Genomic DNA, 18,765 nt, shown 5'->3' with positions numbered 1-18,765 from the left:
CTTCCCAAGTGCTTAGTACAGTGCTCTGCACACTGTAAGCGCTCAATAAATATGACTGAATGAATGAATTGAGGCTACATCTCAAGCGTGACTGTCTTTAAGACACTTAACTTCTTTGTGTCTCAGTTCCCTCATCTGTAAAATGGGGATGAAGACTGTGAGCCCAATGTGGGACAACCTGATCACCTTGTAACCCCCCAGCGCTTAGAACAGTGCTTCGCACATAGTAAGTGCTTAACAAATACCATTTTTAAAAAAAGAGGGAAAGGGTATTTCATACTGCTAGAAGGACATACTGTTTTTGCCATAGTGCTGCTGGTTTGCTCTGAGTCATCCAAGTCCTCTCCATGCCCAGTTGCATTCATTGCAAGATGGCTGGTAAGGAAGATGGGTGCAATCTGACTTCAGAATCTCAACAGCAGCAGTCACTAATGGGCCCTCACCCATTTTGTAAACCATCGTTGATTACACTACTCAGAGGAACTGAGTAAGGATCGAAAGAGAGAGATCCTTTTCCACTTCCTTGAGGAAAATCAAAGAAAAAGCTAGTGGGTATAGGTAATCTAGGAGGGAAGAAGAACCAAAGACAAATAGGTTGTCCCGAGGGCAGGGATCATGCTTTGAAAAACTCCAGAAAAATGTCACTCTCAGGTAGATGCTTAACTTCTGAAGCTGCTGAAGTGACTTTGGTGCAGGAGACTAAAGTCTATGCTCCATGTGGTTCCTTGGTACATTGCTGATCTGTCAGGCATAACTGTCTTCTTTCCAGTACCAAAGCCCTGCATCTGACAGTCCCAGGAAACAGGGAAAAGCCCCGAGTGAGCAGCCTATTTAAGGTTGCCCCGGGGAGCCTCAGTCCTCCCTGGATAGGGGTGGGTAAGGAGAGGGGCGAGGAGTGGGGAGAGGAAGAGAGGAGGACCATATATGAGAGAAGAGATCCAACTGGAGGAAGCAAATGGTCTATTGGACTTCTGGGCCAGGCCCCAGGAGAAGGAACATAGTTGTTGGCAATGGGGAAGTAGGGCTTCTTTTTTTTTTTAATGGCATTTATTAAGCACTTACTATGTGCAAATCACTGTTCTAAGCGCTGGGGAGGTTACAAGGTGATCAGGTTGTCCCACGTGGGGCTCACAGTCTTCAGCCCCATGTTATAGATGAGGTAACTGAGGCCCAGAGGAGTGAAGTGACTTGCCCAAAGTCACCCAGCTGACAATTGGCAGAGCTGGGATTTGAACCCATGACCTCTGACTCCAAAGCCCGGGCTCTTTCCACTGAGCCACGCTGCTTCTCTAGTATTTGTTAAGCGCTTACTATGTGCGAAGCACTGTTCTAAGCGCCAAGGGGATACAAGATACTCTTTCCACTGGGCCATGCTGCTTCTGGAGGTAGGGAACGCGTCGACCAACTCTATCGAACTGTACTTTCCCCAGGGCTTAGTACAGCGCTCTGCACATCGTAAACGCTCGATAAATACTATCGATTGGCTCGCAGAGGCCCAGGAAAGATTAATTCCTGGCCCTGTAGCTGAGTCCAGCACCCATCTCCCGCCGCCCCGCCAGCTTTCCAGTAGCACGGGTTGCTAGCAGCGGGAGCCCAGCCTTAACTCACAGGGTTTCCAGAGCAACAGCAATTGAGGCCACTTACTACCACTAGATCTAGGAGCGTGGCTGGGAGTGCTGAGTGGCTAGATGAGAGAGAGAGGAGGAAGAAAGAGGAAGATAAGGCAGGTAAGAGGAGGCAGAAAGGGAGCGAGAGACAGAGGGCAAAGGAGAAAAAAGCAGACAAGCGCCCGGGAGAAGAGGCCCAGAGAGAGAAGACCATTTACTGCCCAGGCAATCCAGCGTGGCCAAAGAGCTGGACAGGTAGGGATATTTAGGTACCGATAATGGGTACCCCATCTTGTATGCTAGTGTCTCACAGCTTGTAGAGGAGATGAGCTGACTTAGGCTAGGAGAATGGGGCCTGGGGCCACTGGGGGGAAAAAGCTTTGTGGTATATTTCACTCGACAAGGTGTACGTGTAGATGCACGTGCACGTATGTATGGGGGTGTAAATGTGTTGGATGAAAAACTTTCTGAAGGTTGCTAAATTCCTTGGGAAAAGGGATTATGCCTGATACGCTTCCTGTCTGATTCCAAGAGCACAGTACAGTGCTCTGCACAAGGTAGGTGATGAATATACAGTGATGAATAAATGAATTTGTGTCCTTAGACAAGTCACTTAACTTCTCTGTGCCTCAGTTACCTCATCTGTAAAATGGGGATTGAGCTGGTAAGCCCCACATGGGACGAGAGACCGTGTCCCACCCAATTTGCTTGTACCCACCCAGCGCTTAGTACAGTACCTGGCACATAGCAAGTGCTGAACAAAAACCATAATTATTATTACATCTCCTCCATATTATGCAAGTTACTGCAGCCCCTAGTTCAACACCCAGACCCAGGCATGAGACACTCCATTATTGGCTGTTGGAACTAATTCTCTGCTGGCATTACCAACTGCGCGCATGTGAATTTATTTCATTCAATCGTATTTATTGAGCGCTTACTGTGGGCAGAGCACTGTACTAAGCGCTTGGGAAGTACAAGTTGGTAACACGTGGAGACGGTCCCTACCCAACAACGGGCTCACAGTCTAACAACGGGTTCAAAGTTGGGTCTGGGTGGCTTCCCCCGCCCCCTGCACCCGATCCTCGTGCTCCTTTGGCCATGGGAGACAGTCCAGCTCTGCTTCTCCCAGCGCTAAGGAGGGGATGGGTCAAAAAAGACCCTCCTCTCCCACCCCTCAAGGTTAAGGCCCATTGGCACCGTGCCGTCTTTGCTTCCCTCCTTGCCCATTCCTGCCGCTCAGGTTAACGGGCCCAACCCAGAATGAGCAGATTGGCGGCCACTTGCCTGCTCTTTTTTCTCTTTCCAGGCACCAGAGGAGACCAGGCCCCCCACCCTCTATAACCAGAATCCAGTTCTCCATCTCTGCCGAGTTGCCATGAATCTCACCTGCGGGCCAGAAGCCGGCAACTGGGAGCTGCCTGCGGTGGCGGCGACAGCTATCTTCTGCCTGGTGTGCCTGCTGCATCTGTCCGCCTTCCTGTATGCCCTCTGCTGCCAGCGCCTCAGTCCGACCAGGCTCCCCAGCCCCCAGCTCTGTGAAGAGAACGAGGAGGCCACCTTCCACCCCTCTTCCCCTCTGCCCAACGCCTCCGGTGACCGTCCTGACACCGCTAGCCTGGGAATCCTCCCGTACTGGGCACTTGGATCCAATGGGCCCGGCCAAGGCTCCCAGGTGGAGTCTGTAGATCTCTAGCCGCGGGAGAGCCTGGTGTCGACCCTGGAAGGAAACCATAGCTCAGGCTCAGAGGATGAGCAAGCTCTCTGGCAATCCCAGAAGTGGCGGGGGGGAGGGGGCAGGGGAGAGAAAGGAGGGAGGGGATAAGGGAGGAAGTAGAAATAGCTGACCCAAAGCAGCTGAGTGAAGTAGAGGACAGGAGGAAGAAAGGAAATGGCTACAAGGGATCAGCTGGCCTTGGGCAGAGCAGGAAGAAAGAATGGGGAGGGACGTGAAGGCCTTTCCCTTGAGTTTAGCTTCAAGGGCAGCAGCTCTAAGGGAAACAGACAAACGACTCCACCAAGACAGCATGGCGCAAGGGAAACCTGCCTGACTCCAGTTTATCTTCTTTTTGCAGGGTGGGCAGAAGCACTGAGCTAGTGTCAACTGGCCCGAACGGCCCACCTGATCCTGCAGCCCCCAGTGCCTGAGAATCGTCAGGAGCTGAAAACAAGCCTCAATCATGAGCCCATTAGAGAACAGTAGAGAGCAAGGACATGCTATTATCCACCCTGCTGGCCAAAGAGATCTCCCTGGAGCTGCTACATCCCCTGATAGGTCAGCTTTTTCATTAATAAATAAAATACTGTCCGTGAAACTGTTTCTTCTGAGACAGAGGGAAACGAGTGGTTAGATTTTGTTTTTTCATACTTGAAGTACAGCATTTAAGAGAACGTAGGAGAGGAAGCGAGGCTTAGTGGAAAGAGCAAGGACCTGGGTGCTGATCCCAACTCTGCCACTTGCCCACTATGTGACCCTGGCCAAGTCACTTTACTGTGCCTCAGTATCCTTCTCTATGCCATAGGGACTCAATACTGGCTTTCCCTCCTACTTAGACCATGAGCCCACTGTGGGGCAAGGGCTCTGTCCAATCTGATGATCCCTATCTACTCCAGTGCCTGATACATAGTAAGAACTTAAATATCAAATAATTAATAAAATAATAATAATGGTACTTAAACGCTTACTGTGGGCCGAGCACTGTTCTAAGCGCTGGGGTAGATACGAGGTCATCAGGTTGTCCCACGTGGGACTCAGTCCCCATTTTACAGATGAGGTAACTGAGGCACAGAGAAGTTAAGTGACTTGCCCAAAGTCACACAGCTGACAAGTGGCAGAGGCGGGATTAGAACCCACAACTTCTGACTCCCAAGCCCGGGCTCTTTCCACTAAGCCATGCTGCTTCTCCCCAAATAACTGTGGTATTTGTTAAGTGCTTACTGTGTATCAAGCCCCGTTCTGAGCACTGAGGAAGATATGAGATAATCGGGTCAGAAACGATCCCCGTCTCACACAGTCACAATCTAAGTAGGAGGTGGGGCAGGTATTGAATCCCCACTTTACGGATGAGTGAAGTGAAACATAGAGAAGTTAAGTGACTTGCCCAAGGTCACACAGCAGGCAGCATGTGGCAGAGCTGGGATTAGAACCCAGGTCCTCTGGTTCCCAGTCTCATGCCGTTCCCACTAGGCCACCCTAAGAGGCATACACAACTGTCCTTCCTTCCGATCTCTGATTCTGAGTCCTTACGCCATAACACGCATTTCAGTCTTTTTCTTCGAACTCCTTTATTCCCATCTTGTTCCCTGTCAGTAATAATGCACCCTCTGGGGATACCGCTGTTAGATCAGTTTAAATGTGGACCTGCTGTGAAATGCACAGGGCTCATCTCCCAGGAATCCTGATGAATGTTAAATTCCAGGACTTTGGCATCCATGCCTATTTGGAAGTAGACTGTGTCCTAAAAAGGAAAATTGACGAAGGATATCCAAACCAGATTTTTTTTTTGTCTGTGGCCCAGCTGGGCAAGGATTCCGCAAAACTGTATCCATTAAGGGCAGAAGAGGAACCTCTAATTCAACTCCCATTGCTCCAGAATGTGTCATGGCCCTTTTATATACCGGGTGGTTCTGGCCAGATCACGGAGCCCAGTCCTCCCCAAAAAACCTGGGTGGCCTGAGTGGTGGGACCACTTTTAGGCAAGGATCGGGGCAGGGGGAGGGTTTAAGGAGCAGAGCCACCCGCTGTACTCTAGTTCTGCCCCTTAAGCCGCCTCCTCCTCAAATTCTGAAGGTTCCACCAATTTCCCCTCTTCCCCACCACCAAACTGGCAGTTCCTTAAATAGGGGCTTTGGATAACAGTCAGCTCACTCTTCAAGTTGGCACTGAGACAAGAGTCATCAATGGTATGTTAGCTCTCGAGTCCAATAAAACCAAATCAAGAGAACAGTAAGTCCTAGGGCAGATGCTTCAATTCCTGAAGAGAAAAATTTAGCCCTGGCAAGTGAGATTCTCAGCTTTCAGGTTGCTTTTGCCATTACCAACTTCTCTTACATGATTTTCCTCCAGCTCCTCTTTCTTTAGGTTTTGGCTTTTCTTTACCTCAAGGTGTTTCAGGTAGAGCTAACTTGATCATTGCAGTATCTCACACACATTAATGCTACTTGGCTGCCATCAACCCCAGTGACAGGAGGAAAAGGGAAGCTCGAGGAACAAGTTGGTAACTCAGAGGGGCTTTAAGTTCCACGGAATCGCTAAGGAAGCCGGAGAAGTCTCTCCACCTCCACATTACTCCACATCCGGCCCAATCTCACATGGACACCCACGCTTTCCTCCTTTTCCTGAAACACACCAATCTCTATTCCTTCTTCTACCTAAGAACACCAGTTCTCTTCCAGCTCATAATCTATGCCCCAACAGGAAGTTTTATGGTTTTCAGCAATACTCTTGGATCCCAGTCTTTGCTGCAGGGGCAGGACTGCAAACCCACACTTCCTAAGCCCCTATTCCCTCCCTCTCCATCTGCCAAACCAGAGCAGAGCCCAGGTTCAAAAGGGCTCGGTCAACAGCAGAGAGAGACGGCAGCCTCGGGGGGAAGAAAGCCTAGGTCAACGACGAAATGCCACGGTGACATTGACAGGATTACCCAAAACCACTCACTAAAAAAATTATTTCCACCACTCGCTTCTTTAAAGCTTCATCTTGCAACCCCAAGTCCAGCAGCTCCGTAGTTGTTTCTACTACAGAAGTGGCATGGCCTAATGGCTACAGCACGGTGTGAGCCCACTGTTGGGTAGGGACTGTATATGTTGCCAACTTGTACTTCCCAAGCGCTTAGTACAGTGCTCTGCACACAGTAAGCACTCAATAAATACGATTGATTGATTGCAAATCAGAAGCACCTTGGTTCTAATTCCGGCTCTGCCGCTTGTCTACTGTGTGGCCTTGGGCAAGTCACTGCAATTCTCTGTGCCTCAGTTACCTCTGAAAAATTCTCTGGAAAATGGGAATTAAAGACAGTGAGCCCTGTATGGGACAGGGACTGTGTCCAACCCAATTACCTTATATTTACCCCGATGCGGCACCTGGCACATAGTGAGTGTTTAAATACCACAATGATCATTATTACTATTAACCACCCACAGGGAGACTAAGAAGAAAAAATTAACACCTGGGGCCTTGGGCTATTTCCTCAACAGGTCGCCAGCACTTTGAACTGTGGGTGATGGGAGCATGAGCTCAATGGCTTTTTGCATTTCCCTCACAGGGATGGAGCAATCTTCCTTATGGGGTAGGTCTTCTACGTAGGCAATAACTTGACAGTTGCAAGAGACTCATATTTTATTTACAAGTGAGAGGGAGAATTTTCCCGCCAGGGTCAAAGGGAGAGTCGGGGGGGAGTGAAAGTGGGGAGAAGAGAGGAGGAAGCAGTTTCTCCTGAAGGAACGCTTGCTAGTTCCAAAGTGCTGGGCAACTCAAGGCCTGCCACTGTCCTTTTAAATAATGATTCTGTGAAGACCAAAACTATAAGGCCACATAGTAGCTTCATGGCACCTGTGTCAGAAAATCCAAAATTAAAGCCATTTCTCAAGATCTGGTCTCTGGTCCAGCGTGTGGGGTCATTAAGTCACTAACTTCAGTGACGGCCTCTGCTTCCGGAGGCACCAGTGTTCACTTGACACCCAAAGCCTAGTACTCATCCAAAGTATCCGCTCGAGGGATGGAGAGGCCCCGCTCCTTGAGGGCCTGAACTTTCAGCTTCTCTGCTTCCTGCTTGGTCTGCTGTTCCACCCGCTGCTCTTCCAGTATCTCCTCAATTGACACTTGCTGGAGGGGAGTGTCTGTCTCCTTCTCCAGGTCCTGGAAAATCAACAGAGTTTGAAGAGGTCATTGGGGTGGAACAGCAAGTGAGGCCTGGAGGACACTGGGCACTTATCATGCAACTCAGGCTAAGCAATCCCAAGCCAAAGCCTTCAACTCTGGCTGGGTCTTTGTGCCTAACGCTCTGAAAATAGATTCTACTTAGAGAGAGGGAGGGGTGGCGCCGTGTACAGTGGCACAGATGTAACTTGAACCATCTTCCTGCTAACCAGCCAGATCCCCATTATCTTTCAACTCTCCCATCTCCATTCCTTAACAGTTTCCCTGGTAGGGGAAACCTGACTGACCACGGCTTCTTCCCTAGCAAAGCCCTTCAAAAAAGTCCCACCTCCTCTGACAAACCAGCCTTGATTACTTCTCATCTTCTGAGTCGTAATGGCCACATAAACATTTATTTTTGCCCTTCCTCTGCAACTGTGTACAGGTATATAATCAATTATACAATCTTTTTTTTCTGATTACTCTATTTGTAAATATTTTATGTCTGTCTCCTCTATTCCAGTGCAAGCTCCTTGTTAGCAGGGAACGTGCCTTATGCTTCTGTTAGATCTTCCCAAGATGTTAGTACAGTAAATTCACTCAGTGGACATGCAAATACCGTGAGTACTATTTTCCAAGATAATACGAGACCTAATCTGTAAGGAAAAGAAAGCCACTACTCAATATTAGCCAATGGTTTCTAAATCCTTCTCAAGGCCTTTTAGCAGAGCTGCAAACAAGTGCTTAAAAAAATATCATTCATTGGTATTTACTGAGCACATCCCGTTATTAGGTGCCTGGGAAAGTACAATAGTAATTTGGGTATAACATTATCTTCTAGTGAAGACAAGAATAAACAGTGAAATTACTAAAAGGTGGTCAGTATATAAGATGATAGGCACCTGACTAGTCTACAAATTAGATCATCAAGAGTTGGCTATTCATTACATCAATCATATTATTGAATGCTTACTGTGTGCATTGGGATGTATATTTTGGAGATTGGTAGACATGTTCCCTGCCCCACAAGGAGCTTAGTAACTAGAAGAGGAGACAGGACAATAATATAAATAAGTTAGAGAATAGCATACATAAGTGGGGGCCGAGAATGGGGGTAAATAAAGGGTACAAATCCAAATACACGGGGAGGACGCTGAAGGAAGTGGGAGAAAAGGAAATGAGGGCTTGGTTGGGTGATGTCTCTTGGAGAGGAGCTTTTACTAGGGTAGGGGAGAGTGATCGTCTGTCACATATGAAAGGGAAAGGAGTTCCAGGCCAGAGGCAGGACACTGGTGAGGGGGATAGGCGGTGAGAGAGAGGAGACAGAGGTACAGTGAGGAGGTTGGCATTAGAGGAGGGAAGTATTTGGGGCTGGGGTTGTAAGCCGGAAACCAGAGAGGTTAAAGTAGGAGGGGGCAAAGTGATAGAGTGGCTTTAAAAACCGATGCTCCATCCTCAGCTTCAAGACTCTCCATCACCTCGCCCCCTCCTACCTCACCTCCCTTCTCTTCTTCTGCAGCCCAGCCCGCACCCTCCGCTCCTCTGCCGCTAACCTCCTCACCGTGCCTCGTTCTCGCCTGTCCCGCCGTCGACCCCCGGCCCACGTCATCCCCCGGGCCTGGAATGCCCTCCCTCTGCCCATCCGCCAAGCTAGCTCTCTTCCTCCCTTCAAGGCCCTCCTGAGAGCTCACCTCCTCCAGGAGGCCTTCCCAGATTGAGCCCCTTCCTTCCTCTCCCCCTCATCCCCGTCTCCATCCCCCCCATCTTACCTCCTTCCCTTCCCCACAGCACCTGTATATATGTTTGTACATATTTATTACTCTATTTATTTTACTTGTACATATCTATTTTATTTATTTTGTTAGTATGTTTGGTTTTGCTCTCTGTCTCCCCCTTTTAGACTGTGAGCCCACTGTTGGGTAGGGACTGTCTCTCTATGTTGCCAACTTGTACTTCCCAAGCGCTTAGTACAGTGCTCTGCACACAGTAAGCGCTCAATAAATACGATTGATTGATTGATTGATTGGAATTAGAACCCATGTCCTCCTGACTCCCCAGCCCGGGCTCTAGCCACTAGGCCACTCTGCTTCTCTGGTTGGTGGTAGTAGTAACAATAGCAATAATAATAATAATGGCATTTATTAAGTGCTTACTATGTGCAAAGCACTGTTCTAAGCGCTGGGGGGGTTACAGGGTGATCAGGTTGTCCCACGGCGGGGCCTCACAGTCTTAGAGAAGCAGCGTTGCTCAGTGGGAAAAGCCCGGGCTTTGGAGCCAGAGGTCATGGGTTCAAATCCCGCCTCTGCCACTTGTCAGCTGTGTGACTTTGGGCATGTCACTTCACTTCTCTAGGCCTCAGTTCCCTCATCTGTAAAATGGGGACTAAGACTATGAGCCCCCCCGTGGGACAACCTGATCACCTTGTAACCTCCCCAGTGCTTAGAACAGTGCTTTGCACATAGTAAGTGCTTAATAAATGCCATCATTATTATTATTATGAATAATCCCCATTTTACAGATGAGGTAGCTGAGGCACAGAGAAGTTAAGTGACTTGCCCAAAGTCACACAGCTGACAATTGACAGAGCCGGGATTCAAACCCACGACCTCTGACACCAAAGCCCGTGCTCTTTCCGCTGAGCCACGTTACAGCTGCCGTACGGAGGGTACTGTTCTTGGCTCTGCTTCTTGCTTGATGGACCCTCATGGCATCTGTGCCGATTCTGTTGTCACTGCCCACTGAGTCAGGGTCCTGCCACAATCCCAAAGGCTGGGCTTAGGTATCCTTGGAGCATAGTTTAGTGACTGTTTTTAGCTCTACATTGCTTATTTGAATTTATTTATTTCATTTTATGCCCAACTGCCTGCACAGCGAACTCTTCAAGCTGATCCATGTCAGCCTGGCTAAGTGATCCAATTCCGGAATTTTACCTGGAGATTACTCCCCCCATCCCCCATCCCAATGGATCCAGAAACAGTTTCAGTAAATTAATCTGTTGCAGCCTATTTACTGTATTTGCCTCTAGGACATTTCATGACGACTGCACAGTTGCACAAGAGCTCGATAACTGCTTGATAAAGACATGCAATTGCATAATGGACCAGTGATATCACAAACCAAAGTGAGGCTAAATCAAAACGGACTGATACCGTTCCACGTCTGGCTCGGGAACAGCTTTCGGGACTGCCGCTGGACAGTTGGAATGACTTCCACTGTCAGAAGGAATCGGACCAGAATCAACACTAGGATTACGAACAGCTTTTTACTTACTATTTCTCCTAGCAGCACCACATTCTCTCCTCGTACAACAAAAATTCCTCGAGGTATGTCCCCATATTTTTTCCCCACGTGGATGCGTTCCACCGTCTGATGCAACACCAGGTTAGCTGTAAGCATTTTGGGGTAGAGAGGGGGAAGAGTCTTAGCTTGGGTCTGTGGCTAAAACATAGCACAGTCACTCACGCTCAGATATTTAAGGAAAGCCCCTCTTTAAATACAAAATGACTCTGGTATTGGATACTATACCATCAAGTGCTTAGAACAGTGCTTTGCACATAGTAAGCGCTTAATAAATGCCATTACTATTATCATTAAGGGCTCAAAAGCAGATATTTTAGAAAAACAAGTTAAATGTCAACTTTCAGGTGTGCAGAACATTCCCTTTAAGTGTTTTTGCTTTACAGAAGGGGCCTATTTTACAACAAGCACATGAACATAAAAATCATAACATGTTTTAGATTACAACCACTTAATATTCATGATACCAACAGTACACAGAAGTCACAAAAGCAAAAGAGACCTGCTAAATCAGCATGCTTTAGGAGAGCGAAAATGTCTTAAATGCGAAGCTTAAGGTAACATTTTGAAAAGCTAAAAAAGAAAACTTTCCAATTTTTTTCCTGTTCATTACAAGGATTCACGTTTCAACCTTTTTGCTCTTAATTCCGAAATTCAACTCCGTTACGGTACCCATAATTGCAAGCACATGTTCTCCTACTCATAAAAACGATAAAGGCAACACCAAAACTGGATTATCGGCAAGTCAAGTAACTGTAAACTACCGACATGACAGTAGCGATTCCTGGACCCAAAACCTGGTTGGGACAAGCCCCCCTGAACCCTGTCTTACTTCAGTCACCTTAAAACCCCCTTTCTGGCCCCACCTTCCTAGCAAAGGATGAATTGATCCTTGGCCTTGGTCAAGGCCCCTGTTTTGCAGCAAGGCCCAAGCAGCTGCTTGGGCATGAGGGGAGGGCAGTACCCAGGGGAGGAACACAATCTGGGAAGCACTTTACCGCAGTGGTGGGCCTCTGGGCACGCAAAAGGGGGAAAAACCCCCTCCTAAACCAAGCACTCGTGTGGGTATAACTTGAATGACCATCTCAATCAAACAACTTTATTGAGCGCTTGCTGTGTGCAGAGCTTTGTACTAAGGGCTTGAGGGAGGACAACACAACAGAGTTGGCAGACACATTCCCTGCCCACAAGGAGCTTACGGTCCAGAGGGGGAGACAGATATACTAGAAGTAAATAAACTAGGGATATATATATAAGGGCTGTGGGACTGGGAAGGGCTGGGGGTGAGAAGAGGTGCAAACCAATCGAGTTCTGAGGCTCACACAGTGCCGTGGGACAGTAAAGAAATGCGGCTAGCTCGGTTAACCGGTGCCGGGATGGGCACAGATGCCCATTTGTCTGGGACCATCATACTATTATCTGCCACACCAGGCACACCACGGAAAATTCAGCTGCAAGACCTGCACAGGGGTGCACAGCTGTCTGCTTCCCTCTGGCCATCTTCAAAGCCTTATTAAAGCCACAGCTCCTCCAAGAAGCCTTCCCAGAATACGCCTTCACTCACCCTATTCACGTTCCCTTTTGTATCACCTAGGCCCATGAATCTGTACCTCTTAAGCACTTTCTCACCCCACCCCTACAGCGCTTATCTCCGACTGCAATTTATTCCAACGTGTTTTCCACCCCCGAGTCTGTAACCTCCCTATGGGCAGGGATCACATCTACCCAACTCTGTTATACTCTGTTATAATTGTACTCTCCTGAGTGCTTAGTACAGTGCTCTGCACCCAGTAAGCACTCGATAAATACCACTGACTGATTGAAGGAAAAAAAAAAAGCGTAGGTATGGGATTTCAAAATTTGGCACGTGGAAGCACGTTCCTAGTGAGTCCAGACAAACCGACTCGGCATTCTAAAATGGTGCAGCATAACGAACAGTGCTTTGCACATAGTAAGCGCTTAACAAATGCCATTATTATTATATTATTAATAAAGAAAAATGTCCCCAAAGGATGTCGTGACTTGGGGATATTTGGCTCCCTCTGATGGGGAAATGAGAGCCGCTCTGGTAACTATCAAAAAGACTAGCAAAAGCCATGGCTTTTTCTGAAGGCAGCGAGCCAGTTTGGATGTAGCACGACCCGGTGTCACAGACAGAGGGTGGGCACCATGAGCATCACATGCTTTTACCTTTACAGAGGATTTTGCAAGAATGCCCCCTCCCGTGTCTTAAGAGACCTGGGCTCATTCAATAAGGCTCCATACCGATTACATACCAAACTGATCAATGCTCCTTAAATAGCCTATGAGGGTCCTACCATCTCGAAGCAGCACCAGGTGTTTCTCTGAAAAAGAGGATTGCAAAAATGAGGGTCAATCAGGGCAGCGCACCAATTACCACGTTAGTTCTGAGCCACACTATCTTGGAAGGCCACGTTTTCAAGGCTAAGTTCGACTGAGGAGGACGCTCAGGTTTGAGGTGGGATTACGTCTCTTTTGGGAAAGTTGTAGGAAACCTCTTTCCAAGAGGTCACTGACCTCAAAGGCTAAAGGGAGAGGGGAAAAAAAAAAGGTAGCCTCAAAGTTTTCAGCAGTCTTCACTTGTTTTTCTCCATGGTGTAAAAATACCCTGAAGTGGGTACCACAATGAACCAGACATTTTCCATTAAAGGAGGAAACAAAGACTGAGTTCAAAATCAGGTTCCACTCTAAGTCAAGCCTGGTTATCAACTCCACCCACGTCTTGTGCACCTCTGCAAGGACACCAGCAGTCACAGACCGAGCTGGGTTTTCCCAAGTGAGGGGAAAAAAGTGTAGCAGCACACAATCTTTTGGAAGGCTACTTACAAGTAGCAGCAGTATTTATTAAGCCCTGACTGTACGGAGCACTGTACTAAACCCTGGGAAAGAATACATAGGTGAGAATCACTGGCCCTCAGGGGGCTAGTAGATAGGTTAGGGAGCAAAAAGAAGATGGGAAAGGAAAGAGAACAGATTATCTACACACTAACAGTGTACTTACAGCGCCTGCCCCCTCTTGTTACTTCTAAATGCTTACAGAACCTAGAGAAGTATTACAAACTTTTATTGAGAAAGGTTGTCATGAAATTTTGAGGTGAGGCAGCTGATGTTCAAAGGAGGGATTCAGAGATTATACCATGTATCTCTATTGTATTCTCCCAATCTTAGTATAGTGCTCTGCCCATATATTGATTGATATGGGGAGTGGGAGAAAAATCAACATAATACACTGGTTAGACAATTTTCCATTTAAACAGTAAGAAAAAGTCTAATTCTGATTGGCAAAATTAACTTTCCCCTTAAGGGCTTAAGTGACTAAACACATTTAAGAAGGTCCTCAGGCAAGAGCTCACATTATGAAATACACAAATTCTATCTCTTAAATGTGATAACTGCAGTTATTCCTCAGACGACACAACTGATTCCTGAAAATTCCCTTGAAAGTTGAAACAGTCATACTTAAGGGATTGGTTTCTGAACCTACTCTGTGCCAAGCACCGGAGGTGATAAAATAAGTAGATTTGACAAAGTTAATTTTTACCAAGAGGTGTCCTCTGAGTAATATACACCTGCATAATTTAGCTACATTACTGTATTATGAATCTGGGAGGGGTTTTTTTATGGCATTTAAGTACTTACTATGTGCCAGGGTCTGTAGTAAGCGCTGGGGTAGATACAAGCTTATCGGGTTGGATACAATTCCTGTCCCACACTGGGCTCCAAGTGTTAACTCCCATTTTACAGATGAGGTAACTGAGGCATAGAAGTTAAGTGACTTGCCCAAGGTCACACAGCAGACAAGTGGTGGAGCCGGGATTAGACCCAGGTCCTTATGACTCCCAGGCAAAGCTACTTCTCAGGTTCCTCGGCTGGTGGCTGACTTACTTCATTAGATGCAAAACACAACTGTAGACACCACTTGATGTTCTGATAAATCCTCCTTCCCCGTCTCGCAACCCTAAGTGCTCTCCTCTCAAAGCAGTCCATCTAGGATATTTGAGTGCTTACTATATGCAAAGCACTGTACTAAACACTTGAGAGAATACAATAGAATCAGCAGACATTCCCTGCCTCTCTAAACCTTGCTCCTCACTTGTTCACCCACAACACATCTGTTAAAATTGGAGCCCCATTTCCCAGAAATTTATGTGGATCCTCTTAGCTAGTGCCATAAAACAGGTGTCGTAAACTTGAAATTGATGTGCTGTAAAGCTGAAACAGTGAAAATTTTAAAGTGTTTTAAGTGCCACTTGTCAACTCTGAAAAGCCTCACATCAAGGATTTCCTGTCCAGAGAACTGCTTGATTTTAAGTGACTTCTGGTAGTTAATCATTTATTGAGAGCTTACTTTGTGTAGAGCACTGTACTAAGTGCTTGGGAAAGTACAACATAATAAAACAGACACATTCCCTGCCTGCGACAAGCTTACAGTCCAGAGGGGAAAACAGACATTAATGTAAATAAATCAGTTACAGGAATGTACATAAGCACTGTGGGGCTGGAGGGGGGAAATGAATAAAGGGAGCAAGTCTGGGTGACAAGGAAGGGAGCTGAAGAAAAAGAAAAGATGGCTTAGTCAAGGAATGCCTCTTGGAGGAGATGTGCCTTCAATAAGGCTTTGGGGGGCTCGGGGGAGGAGAGAGGGGGAGAGTAATTGTCAGATATAAGGAGGGAGGGCATTCTAGGCCAGAGGCAGGACGTGGGCGAGGGGTTGCACCTGTATATATGTTTGTACATATTTATTACTCTATTTATTTATTTTACTTGTACATAGCTATTCTATTTATTTTATTTTGTTAGTATGTGTGGTTTTGTTCTCTGTCTCCCCCTTTTAGACTGTGAGCCCACTGTTGGGTAGGGACTGCCTCTATATGTTGCCAACTTGTACTTCCCAAGCGCTTGGTACAGTGCTCTGCACAGAGTAAGCGCTCAATAAATACGACTGATTGATTGACTGGCAGCGAGAGAGATGAAATTGAGGTACAGTGAGAAGGTTGGCATTAGAGAAGTGAAGTGTGTGGGCTGGGTTGTAGAAGGAGAATAGCGAGGTGAGGTAGGAGGGGGCAAGGTGATTGAGTGCTTTAAAGCCAGTGGTGAGGAGTTTGCTTGATATGGAGGTGGATGGGCAACCACTGGAGACTCTTGAAGAGTGGAGAAACACGGCCTGAACGTTTTTATAAAAAAAATGATCCGGGGAGCAGAGTGAAATGAAATGGGGACAGACTGGAGGCTGGGAGGTCAGCAAGGAGGCTGATAAGGTAATCAAGGCAGGACAGCAGTTTGGATGCAGAGGAAAGGATGGATTTTAGCGATGTCGTGAAGATCACACCTGGACTACTGTTAACCAGACTACCCATTAGATTAAAAGGATGGAGAGAGGGGGAGTGTGAGGAAAGGGTTACTAAGAGTTTGGAAGAAGTGAGATCGGCAGGACGGGTACCACGATGGCTGATATAGGGCACAATCTGGAAAGGGCCATTCCCTTTCAAACCAAAAACCAAGCAGTCATGTCTCACTGGCAGAAAATTACTCCAAAGCAATAAATTCCACGAAATACCTCCCTAAGCAGCTAAAGCTGGCATTGACTGCATAACCCTGGGAAGCAGCGTGACCTAGTGGATCTGGGTCTGGGAGTTGGAAGCCCTGGGTTCTAATCCCGGCTCTACCACATACCTGCTGTGTGACCTTGGGCAAGTCACTTTACTTCTCCTTGTCTCAGTTACCTCACCTGTAAAATATGGATTAAGACTGTGAACCCTATGTGGGACCTAATTAGCTGGGATCTACCCCAGTGCTCAATCCGGTGCTTGGCGCACAGCAAGCATTTAATTACAATTATTACACTTGTCCTCTGTGCCTCATTTACCTCATCTGTAAAATAAGGATTAAGACTGTGAACCCTATGTGGCACCTAACTAGCTTCAATCTAGCGCTTAGTACAGTGCTTGGCATATTATAAGCAGCACTTAAATACAGTTACTACAATTCTTACTCTCCTCTCCCTAAGCCTCCTCTGTGTACGAAACCGTTAGGAAGGCCATTAGCGTATTTAACGGTCTTACGTTTTATTAGCTTAAAACAGGCTGGACTGGCTTTCTAAAGAGTTTCATGATCCTTAAGGCTCTCATTTTTCCTTTTTATTTAAATCGTGCTTACCCCACGGCTCGGATTCTTTCCACGGGAAGTTTAAAGTAGAAAGGAATGGAGCCCAGAAGCCAGGAAAAAGGGCACGGGGAAAAGTGGGAGCAAGAAAGCAGAAGATCGCTCTCCCAGACCCTAAGAGCAAGACTGAAGCAGCATGGCCTAGTGGAAAGAGCACAGGGCTCGGAGTCAGAGGACCTGGTTTCAAATCTCCGCTCTGCCACCTGTCTCCTGTGTGACCTTGGGCAAGTCACTTAGCTTCTCAGAGCCTGTTACCTCATCTGTAAAATGGGTGGATTAAGACTGCGAGTCCTATGTGGGACACAGACTGTGTCCAACCTGACTAGCTTGTATCTAGTATAGTCCCTAGCACATAGTAAGCATTTAACAAATATGATTAAAATTTGGACTCACAGTCTAGAAGGGGGAGACAGACAACAGAACCAAACATATTAACAAAATAAAATAAATAAAATATGTACGAGTAAAATAAACAGAGTAATAAACACAGGCAAACATATATACAGGTGCTGTGGGGAAGGGAAGGAGGTAAAGTGGGGGGGATGGAGAGGAAGGCCTCCTGGAGGAGGTGAGCTCTCAGTAGGGCCTTGAAGGGAGGTCCTACTTGTCCAAGTTGCCAACTTGGACTTCCCAAGCGCTTAGTACAGTGCTCTGCACACAGTAAGCCCTCATTCATTCATTCAATCGTATTTACTGAGCGCTTACTGTATGAAAAGCACTGTACTAAGCGCTGGGGAAGTCCAAGTTGGCAACACATGGAGACAGTCCCTACCCAACAGCGGGCTCACAGTTTAGAAGGGGGAGACAGACAACAAAACAAAACATATTAACAAAATAAAATAAATAGAATATGTACGAGTAAAATAGAGTAATAAATACAGGCAAACATACATACAGGTGCTGTGGGGAAGGGAATCAATCAATCGTATTTATTGAGCGCTTACTGTGTGCAGAACACTGTACTAAGCACTTGGGAAGTCCAAGTTGGCAACATCTAGAGACAGTCCCTACCCAACAGTGGGCTCACAGTCTAGAAGGGGGAGACAGACAACAAAACCAAACATATTAATAAAATAAAATAAATAGAACATGTACGAGTAAAATAAATAGAGTAATAAATACATGCAAACATATATACAGGTGCTGTGGGGAAGGGAATCAATCAATCGCATTTATTGAGCGCTTACTGTGTGCAGAGCACTGTACTAAGCGCTTGGGAAGTCCAAGTTGGCAACATCTAGAGACAGTCCCTACCCAACAGCGGGCTCACAGTCTAAAAGGGGGAGACAGAGAACAAAACCAAACATACTAACAGAATAAAATAAATAGAATAGATAGGTACGAGTAAAATAAATAGAGTAATAAATACGTACAAACTTATATACATATATACAGATGCTGTGGGGAAGGGAAGGAGGTAAGATGGGGGGATGGAGAGGAAGGAGGGGGCTCAGTCTGGGAAGGCCTCCTGGAGGAGGTGAGGTCTCAGTAGGGCCTTGAAGGGAGGCCCCACTTGTCCAAGTTGCCAAGTTGGACTTCCCCAGCGCTCAGTACAGTGCTCTGCACATAGTAAGCGCTCCATTCATTCATTCATTCCATCGTATTTATTGAATCGTATCAATACACTGAATGAATGAATGAACGAAGGCCCGGCCGGGGAGACGATGGGGGGTTCGGGGGCGGTGAGGGCCTCACTGTCGATGTCCTCGATGAGGCTGGCGGTGCCGGGCATGTAGTTCATCTTGTCCGGGCGAGCGCCCGGCCCTCCTCGGGGCTGGCCGGAAGTCCCCCTCCGCTCGCCCCGCCCACTTCCGGCGCGGG

At 47.1% G+C, this 18,765-nt stretch overlaps 1 protein-coding gene across 1 annotated transcript; it reads right to left on the bottom strand.

Moving 5' to 3' along the window:
* Window positions 1–6,929: 6,929 nt before the first annotated feature.
* On the bottom strand, window positions 6,930–18,728 carry LSM1 (LSM1 homolog, mRNA degradation associated). The gene is made up of 4 exons (XM_038746235.1): window positions 18,640–18,728; window positions 13,038–13,106; window positions 10,735–10,850; window positions 6,930–7,464 (listed from the first exon to the last, which is right to left on the bottom strand). The coding sequence occupies exons 1-4, from the start codon at window positions 18,683–18,685 to the stop codon at window positions 7,294–7,296; spliced, it is 402 nt and encodes a 133-aa protein (XP_038602163.1). The 5' UTR covers window positions 18,686–18,728; the 3' UTR covers window positions 6,930–7,293.
* Between the last annotated feature and the right edge of the window lie 37 nt (window positions 18,729–18,765).

This window comes from Tachyglossus aculeatus, chromosome 5 (assembly GCF_015852505.1).
Source record: "Tachyglossus aculeatus isolate mTacAcu1 chromosome 5, mTacAcu1.pri, whole genome shotgun sequence".
NCBI classification, from domain to species: Eukaryota; Metazoa; Chordata; class Mammalia; order Monotremata; family Tachyglossidae; genus Tachyglossus; species Tachyglossus aculeatus.
Note: the sequence above shows the minus strand (reverse complement) of the source record. Positions and strands in the feature narration are given on the sequence as shown.